The 10378-nt window shown below is 39.8% G+C and overlaps 1 protein-coding gene across 1 annotated transcript in view; it reads right to left on the bottom strand.

Annotated features, from left to right (window-relative positions):
• Positions 1–202: 202 nt before the first annotated feature.
• GRIN2B (glutamate ionotropic receptor NMDA type subunit 2B) overlaps positions 203–10378 on the bottom strand; it is an 820631-nt gene continuing 810455 nt past the window's right edge. Inside the window, exons 13-14 of the mRNA XM_077276818.1 lie at positions 7985–8223; positions 203–2094 (exon numbers count right to left, since the gene is read on the bottom strand). Coding sequence (XP_077132933.1) covers positions 337–2094; positions 7985–8223 — 1997 coding nt within the window. The 3' untranslated portion in view covers positions 203–336. The remainder of the gene's footprint in view (positions 2095–7984; positions 8224–10378) is intronic.

The raw sequence follows: 10378 nt of genomic DNA, 5'->3' as shown, positions 1-10378 counted from the left end.
TCATGGTTTTGGAAGAAAACTCAGGAATGTCTGTAAATACTGTATCCATTCCTCCTCCCTCCCTTACAGCACTCAGCCCAAGTCGTTTGTAAGTTAAAACAGATTCCCCACCCCATCTGATGTCATCTTGATGCTTCTTCAGGCTGGGATATGGACTTCACATGAAATAGAAATACTAGATGGCCCCAGAAAGAGAAGAAATATGAGAGGGAATAAAAAGGCTGCATCTTATCCAACTCCAACAGCATTCAGGAACACCTCTGTCCTGTTTCACTGTAAGAGAATAACATTTTGTAATTGGGAAGGGGAGAATTTAGGTCCCAGCCCACCTCCCCCTCAGACATCAGATTCAATGCTGGATAACTTCTCATACACATGGCCATTGGTAGAGTTGTTGAAAGATCTGGGGTTCTTATTGTTTGCAATGCAGGCATTGGGTTGGTTCCCTATACAAATGTCTTTTTGGAAATGTCCGGGGGGAACTGCATGTAAAGAAGTGAGTGATTTACCAGTCCCTCGGACGTCCGACCTTCCCTTCAAGCCACCAATAGCAGGCTGCCTAAAATAGTAGGGCTTGCTCCCATGCAGCAGACATTGGTCATCCCCAAATGTGGGAATAAATGGGTTTTGGGTGACTCGGTCAGGGTAAAGGGAGCGGCTGAGCATGTATCCCCCAGGATTGTGGCTTGGGCCATGGGACTTGCTGGCAAAAGATTCATTGGGCATTTCAAACATGTGGGCATATGGGCTACCATCCAGGAAGCGTTCCTTATCCTTTAAGCTGACACTGCGGGGTGCTAAGGTCACATCTTCTTTCTGAAGGTCTACAAAAGTGTCATAAGAATGCTGGCGATGAAGTTTACTTCGGTTACGCTTCTGGGCTTTGCCATTCGATGGACTTTGAGGATATTTAGAATTGGCAGGTGGAATTGGTCTGGCATCCAAATCTTGTAGAGAATTATCCTCACTGATGTCATAAAGGTTTCCTGCTTTCTTGCACACCTCACAACGGATACATGCTGAGCGATTAGCATTTTGCCCTGTGTAGTTGTGCATCTTTGAAGGGCAATTGCGACAGAAGTTGGTTGAAGTTCTGTCCTCCCACTCCATATTACCAACATTTTTCTCCCAAGCATTTCCTCCGGTTCCATGTTTACGTTCATTCTGCCCAAACTCACCAGTATGTTTCTGATGTTGCCTGTTAGAACAAGAACTTTCATGCTTAAAATCCTCCCCTCGTTCTTTGTAGATATCTGTTAGGTCTACATGTTCCCAATGTGGATTGTTCTCCTTTGTCCGGAACTGATCCAAATAAAAATCTCGCAGTCCCTCCTTGTCTCTGAAGTAACGCTTGTGATCAGGAGATCTTGGGCGTCTACGATAGGCTAACTCTATCTCATCAAATTCTCTACGTGATTTAGCTGATGCTGGACGCTTCTTTAAGCTATCTTTATATTGTTTTCTCCTTTTTGCATTACCTTCAATATTGCCATAGGTGACTGTATGTGTAGATATATCCGAAACGTCTGATCTAATTAAGTCATCATGGGCTCCATACCGATCACTTTTAATAGAAAATTTTCCATAAAGATCCCCTATTTGTGGTGTTGGGTGTTTGGATGGTAAACCTATATCTAAAGGTTTCTTAGACAGTGATCTTGGCTGTGTTGTGAAAGGAGCATTATCACAGTCATACAGCCCATCGATAGAACTATTACTTCCTATACTGTGTGGTCTATGATGATGGAAATGATCTTGGTACACATTGCTGTCTTTAAGTTGAAGGTTTCCGAAGGTCCTTTCCACTTCAGAGATATAGTCGCTGAAAAGATTCTCCTCTGGCTGAAAGGATTTACAATCGGAGTGAGTAAAACTCCTCCGGTGTTCAGAGATATCATATACTGAAGATTCTCGTCGTATGAAGTCTAATGCACTCTGTGGAGAACCATTCACTCCGGAAAGGTTGGCCATATTTTTGGCAGTACGCAGAAGACGAAGTATATTAGAGTGAGTGTTATTCATCGTGGCTGATGGAGAGTTCATAGTAGACTGTCTATCTTCAATAGGAACTCCATGAATACAGCTGTATATGCCCTAAAATGCAAAAATAAATTAGCTTTAGAATATATGCCCATCATCTTTTTTATTAAAAGAACATCATAGTTTAAATTTTGGAACCAAATATATACTATACAAAGAAATAATAATATAATATTCATCAAAATTAACAAAGAACAGAGCAAGCTGTAGATATGGGATGATTGTAATAATTTCTACATTTTAGAAAGATGTCAGAGTTCTAAACCCTAATATAAAAGACTAAAACCTGATCACTGTTTAATTTTTTTATTTTTCAAAACATAATGCAACCTTACACTAAAAATAATTCAAGATTTCTTGTTTTTACATTTCTTCAAATGACACCAGCTAACAACGAGAGTAGATTTGGGAGGAGACTGGCAGAATTACCTACATCCCCTGTGCTAGGAGCGCCGGCCAAGTGCTATAATTTGTAAACAGTTTTGCCAGCTCAGCTGGGTTTGCTACTAACTAAATACATGTGACAGTCTGGTAACAGATTTTAGCTGCTGAAATCAATTATGCAGTTGTAACTGACTTCTGTGGCTCATGCTGTAACACGGTAACTACAGCCAGGGCAATCCTAGAAAATAGCCACTAGATTTTATTAGAAATCTCCATAGCGTTGATCTAGTGGGTAGCAGCTGGTGTGCATTTTGCATTGCCATTTGCATTTAACTCGAATGATAACATGAAAGAAACATAAAATAATTCACAGTTCCTTCTTACAATGGGTTTCTGCTGATCTCACTGCCTTCAGCTGACTGTCACCATCACTTTGTCTCAATTCTGCAGCTCATAAAATGCTATTATATACTGTATTACCAAGCACATGCTCAATAAATTTTACAGCACATTGTATATATTACACCAATATAATGCCAATAAAACATTTCTGAGTTAAAACCCAAGCGCAAAAGACCTGTATAAAACCTTATAATTGAAAATAAGCAATACTCAAAAACAGCAGAACCACAAGACAAAACAGTTCAATCAAGATATAACCACAAGAATAAAGTGACATTAGATATCTAAACAGGTTGTTTGCATCCACAAAGGCATCCACTACAGTAATAAACGCTACCTGTAGCTTTATTATGGTGGTTGCACCTTACATCAACTGTTAGGCCATGTTCACACGCTGCGGTTTTTACTGCGGATCTGCAGCATTTTTGACGCTGCAGATCCGCAGCAGTTTTCCATGCGGTGTACAGTACCATGTAAACCTATGGAAAATTAAAAAAAATGCTGTGCACATGCTGAGGAAAAAAACGCGCGGAAACGCAGCGGTTTATTTTCCGCATCATGTCAATTCTTTGTGCGGATTCCGCAGCGGTTTTACATCTGCTCCATATTGGAAAACCGCCGGTGTAAAACCGCAGAAGAATTCGCACAAAAACCACAGTAAATCCGCAGTAAATCCGCGATAAATCCGCTGGAAAAATGCAGTGTTTTTGCCCTGCGGATTTATCGAAATCAGTGCGGAAAAATCCGCACACCATTCCACATGTGCACAAAGCCTTAAAGGGAACCTGTCACCCCCAAAATCGAAGGTGAGCTAAGCCCACCGGCATCAGGGGCTTATCTACAGCATTCTGTACATCGGGGTATCCTGAAAGATGACAAAAAGAGGTTAGATTATACTCACCCAGGGGCGGTCCCGCTGCGGTCCGTTACGATGGGCGTCGCGGTCCGGTCCGGGGCCTCCCATCTTCTTACGATGACGTCCTCTTCTTGTCTTCATGCTGCGGCTCCGGTGCAGGCATACTTTGTCTGCCCTGTTGAGGGCAGAGCAAATTACTGCAGTGCGCAGGTGCCGGTAAAGGTCAGAGAGGCCTGGCGCCTGCGCACTGCAGTACTTTGCTCTGCCCTCAACAGGGCAGACAAAGTGCGCCTGCGCCAGAGCCACAGCGTGAAGACAAGAAGAGGACGTCATCGTAAGAAGATGGGAGGCCCCGGACCAAACCACGATGCCCATCGTACCGGGACCACCCCTGGGTGAGTATAATGTAACCTCTTTTTCTCATCTTTCAGGTTACATCGGGGGCTTATCTACCGCATTACAGAATGCTGTAGATAAGCCCCTGATGCTGGTGGCCTTAGGGTACTGTCACACATTGGCACTTTGATCGCTACGACGGTACGATCCGTGACGTTCCAGCGATATCCATACGATATCGCTGTGTCTGACACGCAGCAGCGATCAGGGATCCTGCTGAGAATCGTACGTCGTAGCAGATCGTTTGGAACTTTCTTTCGTCGCTGGATCTCCCGCTGTCATCGCTGGATTGTTGTGTGTGACAGCGATCCAGCGATGCGTTCGCTTGTAACCAGGGTAAACATCAGGTTACTAAGCGCAGGGCCGCGCTTAGTAACCCGATGATTACCGTGATTACCAGCGTAAAAGTAAAAAAAAAAACAGTACATACTCACATTCCGGTGTCTGTCCCCCGGCGTTCTGCTTCTCTGCACTGTGAGCGCCTTCCAGCCGGAAAGCGAGCACAGCGGTGACGTCACCGCTGTGCTTTCCGGCCGCTGTGCTTACACAGTGCAGAGAAGCAGAACGCCGGGGGACAGACACCGGAATGTGAGTATGTACTGTTTGTTTTTTTTTACATTTACGCTGGTAACCACGGTAAACATCGGGTTACTAAGCGCGGCCCTGTGCTTAGTAACCCGATGTTTACCCTGGTTACCCGGGGACTTCGACATCGTTGGTCGCTGGAGAGCTGTCTGTGTCACAGCTCCCCAGCGACCACACAACCACTTACCAACGATCACGGCCAGGTCGTATCGCTGGTCGTGATCGTTGGTAAATCGTTTAGTGTGACAGTACCCTTAGTTCACCTTCGATTTTGGGGGTGACAGGTTCCCTTTAACTTAGGAGAACCTCAAGTCTTAATCCTGTTTTTGTGCACTGTGTGAGGTCAATTTAATTAGTTTGCCAACTTTACATTCACTAGTTCAGGGGACACAAAAAAAATCAAGAGCAGTTTTAAGTATGCAAGGTGCAACTTGCAGATGTTAAACAGCCAGTAATGAAATCTGTATATTTCTCACTCTATTCAATGCAATTCTTCCTATTGTTTTGTTAAACCTTTAAAGGATTATTCCCCAAACCACAATGTGGTCTTAAAGTAATGTACACACATTTCATTTTTAAATCTGCCCCATTCTGCATATATCACCCACCTAAGGATCACACTCATGGCTCTTTTAACCCTTCAGCTGCCATTGGAACCGTACTATAGATTTAGGGGCCCTAGTTGATCATGCACAGCGAGGTCACTTTTAGCAGGCATCCTGCCAGCATAGCTGTGTTGTGTGGAATCAAGCTTCTACCACAATGGATGATATCACAGAAGATACTGGAACCTCCTTCATTACTGTACAGGAGCTCATATCAGGAAGCAACGATGTTCCTGTGTGCTGATAACTAAGAGCAGCAATGTATGGCAGCATGGGCTATATATAGGGGCTGTGAGGAGAAAAAAACTGTAGGATGGGACTCTGCATACAGGTGCTGAAATTAGTTGATCTGTGATTTTTGTCTGTTGTTGAGAGGTCAGTGATTTGAAACTGCAAATGCCTCCTCTCTATTTATGCATGTGGTGGAGGATTATCTTCTGCTATATGCATCAATAGAGTGGCATGTATAGATTTGAATCATTGATCTGTCAGATGCAGGCAAGAAATATAAGTGTGTACTGTCATTATGGACATGTATTGGACTATTGGGCTTTGTTAGAACCAGCTAATATTTTAATATTATAAGCTATTATACGCTAATATTTTAAAACCACACTTCAGCTAAACGGCTGTAGATGGCTAAAGTTAAAATTGGTCAGACTGTGTACTGTAAAGAAAAAGAGAATGCACAGAGGTGTAAGGTGAATATTAAACATAAATTAGCATGATGATAAATCAGAGATGTGGGGCTAGCCAGGAGCACACAGGAGACAGAGGGAGGGGTCTGCAGCACTGAGGAGAAGCAATGCTGTTGGGAAGTTTAGTATTAGCAGATAAGAATAAGGCTGCCCATTCTGCTATGTGAAGCTGGATACACAAAGGGCAAACAGATGAAAATAGACACAAAGGTACAAAAAATATATGTTATCTAGGGCTTAGTCTATATAATAAGAATAAGAAAGCATTTACCATGCTTTGTGAAAAATAATGATATTCTGGGAATAACCCTTTAATAGTGTTATTTAAGTGTTTGCCATTATATATCATTGTGCACATTACTGGAATACAGATCTTTTTGGTAAGATTACATATTATACAAAGGAATGCTCATGTGTAGCTGCTGTACCCTATCCCCCTGTTCTGTCACCTGTGCAGCACTAGTGACATTTACCCTTCCACTTCTTTGGGAAGTTAAAATTTTAAGAAATATTTTTTCCTGTTTTCTGCCATCTAAAATCTTAGATCATCAGATACATTCTAAAGTCCAAAAAATGTAGTATCTGCAGGCCCATAATAAGAACTCCTTGGGTATTATGTTGCTATAGCATGATGTTTTACAGGGTCTATTTAGCCAATAATTATTTTTTAGACTTTTTCACACTTTTATCTTGTACGTTAGTCTTTTAAATATTGTATCTGACTATAATAATACTTACAATAATTGTAATACATTTTCATCTCTTCAAAGCCTGCAGACACTTAATTATTACAATTAAGCAGAGACTGTAGTTAATAGTTATGGAATGTATTTATCATTAATTTTATTAAATATTAAATAGCATAAAAGGACATTTGGATATATTTCTGTCTCTTCTGTAGTTTGAAGAATAAAACACCTTTAATGCATTATTTTGGCATTAAGTGTACTTTTAATGATGCTGCTCCTTTGCATTGTATGGTGTTCTGGCTTTGAATGTGTTTCATGAATTCCTTTTATTTGACACTGCTCAATGTTTTTGATATATATCAATTTTTTCTTATTTGGCATCATTATTTCAGTTTTCAATTTTACATGGTTTGATTTTTCTTTGGTATTCCTATTTTTATATCTATTCTTAATAAAGTGTCAGATGATTTTTGATAACATTAAATTTCTAGCAAAGTACGGTAGTTGTTTTTCTGTCTTGGATCATTGAATAATTCTTAGAACATTTCTAAAAATGCCACAGAATGATCAAAGTACAATGTGGGCTAATATTTCCAAATATAAGTCATTTTTCATGCTGCAGTCTGCAGTTATATTTTTGCTGTCGAAAATACAGGGGTCCTGACAAGAATTTGATGAACTTGGGGATTTGAAGGGACATGAATAAAGAATAATTAGACTAAAGCAAAATTGTATATGAGCCTCGACCAAGTATTGAGTGCATTTACTGAACATACATTTCAGTAGGCCAACATTTCGGATTTTAAAATCATTTTTCAAGCTGGTGTTATAAAATATTCTAATTTACTGAGATAATAACTTTTGGGTTTTCATTAGCTGTAAGCCATAATCATCAACATTAACAGAAATCAACACTTGAAATAGATCACTGTTTGTAATGACTCTATATAATATGTGAGTTTCACTTTTTGTATTGAAGAACTGAAATAAATTAACTTGTTGATGATATTTTAATTTTGTGAGAAGCAACTGTATATGTATATGCCATGCAATAAAATTTAGTTCTATGATGAAGGACAAAAATAAATTGTCAGAAGGTTTATTTTTTTAGCTACCTGCTGTATATTTACTGGGCTAGCCAAGACAGCAACACTACCAAGTACTATGGGTAAAGTAATAAATTTCTCAGCAATTATACGTCAGTCACTGAAGTTGTATTCTTACTGCCTTACAATATGTTGGAAAAAAACATGTCCTATATATTAGGATAAAATCGGTTGACCTAAGAATATGATGGACAATAAAATATCTGACATATTTTGTACTTACCCTGCTGACAGAAAATACCAGACCTGGCTTTCCAGAACAAACACCCATAAAGCAGTGACGGAACTGCCAAAAGAAGAGATGCTCCATTATGAATGTGATGAGACTCAGAGCCATAGCGGCGCCCAGCATGTAAAAGACTCCAGCCATGTTGTCAATATCCAGCTGACTGCTCATCACCTCGTTCTTCTCATTATGGCAAATGCCAGTTAACCAGAGGGCTTCTAGCTCCTCCATTTCCCCTAAAAATGTAAAAATCATATCATTTTAAAAATGGAAAACCAGTCTTTATAATGAAAACCAGCCATGTGATATTGAGTTACTTAGTGCAATATGCATATATTACACATACAGTGGGGAAAATAAGTATTTGATACACTGCTCATTTAGCAAGTTTTCCCACCTACAAAGAATGGAGAGGTCTGTAATTTTTATTATAGGCACACTTCAACTGTGAAAGACAGAATCTAAAAAGAAAAAACAGAAAATCACATTGTATGATTTTTACGTAATTACATTGCATTTTATTGCATGAAATAAGTATTTGATCACCTACCAACCAGCAAGAATTCTGGCTCTCACAGACCTGTTAGTTTTTCTGTAAGAAGGCCTCTATTCTGCACTCATTGCCTGTATTACTTGCACCTGTATAAACTCAACTGGATTTAAATGGATGATGGGGCAAGCACTGCTCCGATATGCGTAGCAATAAATTTTAAAGCTTTAAAATAATAATCTACGTTTCTACCTTTCATTGGATGACTGTATGTCCCTGGGCAGCACATAACAAATCACCTGAAATCTAACTTTTTATTTTTTTACCTGAATGAACTTGATACCTGTATAAAAGACACTTTTCCACACAATGAATCACACTCCAACCTCTCTACCATGACAAAGACCAAAGAGCTGTCTAAACACGCCAGGAACAAAATTGTAGACCTACACAAGTCTGGGACGGGCTACAGGACAATAGGCTAGCAGCCTGATGAGAAAGTAACAACTGTTAGCACAATTATTAGAAAATGGAAGAAATACAAGATGACTATCAATCTTCCTTGGTCTGGGGCTATATACAAGATCTCCCTCATGGTGTAAGGATGATTTTAGGAAAGATCAAAAGTCTGCCCAGAACTACACTCACGCCAGCACATGTCCAGGCCCATTTGAAGTTCACCAATGACCATTTGGATGATTCAGAGTTGACATGGAAGAAGGTCATGTGGTCAGGTAAGACGAAAATACAAATTTCTGCTAACAGCTCCACTTGCCATATTTGGATGAAGAAGGATGAGTACAAACCCAAGAACACCATCTCAATTGTGAAGCATTGTGGGGAAACATCATAATTTGGGGGTCCTTTGTTGCAACGGGGACAGGGCGACTGCATCATATTGAAGGGAGGATGGATGGGGTCATGTATTATGAGATTTTGGCCAACAACCTCCTTTAGTAAGAGCTGTGAAGATGAGTCGTGCCAGGGCTGCTAAGGACTGGCTCCAATAGAAGCATTTCAAAGTCCTGGAGTGGCTTAGCCAGTCTGCAGACATGAACCCAATATAATATCTTTGGAGGCAGCTGAAACTCAATGTCTTGAAAGATCTGGAGAAGATATTTATTGAGGAGTGGGGCAAAATCCCTGGTGCAGTGTGTGCAAGCTTAGTCACGAAATACAGGAAACGTCTGACCTCTATCATTTCAAACAAAGGTTTCTATACCAAATATTAAGAACTGTATTTCTATTGTATCGAATACTTATTTCATGCAATAAAATGCAAATTAATTATGTAAAACTCATACAATCCCATATTCTGGATTTTTTTAAAGATTCTGTCTATCACAGTTGAAGTGTACATACGATAAAAGTACAGACCTCTCCATTCGTTGTAGGTGGGAAAACTTGCAAAAATCGGCTGTATATCAAATATTTATTTTCTCCATAGTATATACAGTGTATATATATATATATATATATATATATATATATATATATATATAGTGCCCTGCGAAAGTATTCGGCTCCCTGGAACTTTTCAACCTTTTCTCACATATCATGCTTGAAACATAAAGATACCAAATGTAAATTTTTGGTGAAGAATCAACAACAAGTGGAATAGAATTGTGAAGTTATTGGTTATTTAAATTTTTTGTGGAAATTCAAAAACTGAAAAGTAGGGCGTGCAATATCATTTGGCCCCTTTAACTTAATACTTTGTTTTGCCACCTTTTGCTGCGCTTACAGCTGCAAGTCACTTGAGGTATGTCTCTATCAGTTTTGTACATCGAGAGACTGAAATTCTTGCCCATTCTTCCTTGGTAAACAGCTCAAGCTCAGTGAGGTTTGATGGAGATCGTTTGTGAACAGCAGTTTTCAGCTTTTTCCACAGATTCTCGATT

Source organism: Ranitomeya variabilis, chromosome 8 (genome assembly GCF_051348905.1).
Source record: "Ranitomeya variabilis isolate aRanVar5 chromosome 8, aRanVar5.hap1, whole genome shotgun sequence".
NCBI lineage: Eukaryota > Metazoa > Chordata > Amphibia > Anura > Dendrobatidae > Ranitomeya > Ranitomeya variabilis.
This window is presented reverse-complemented; position numbering and strand designations above follow the sequence as displayed.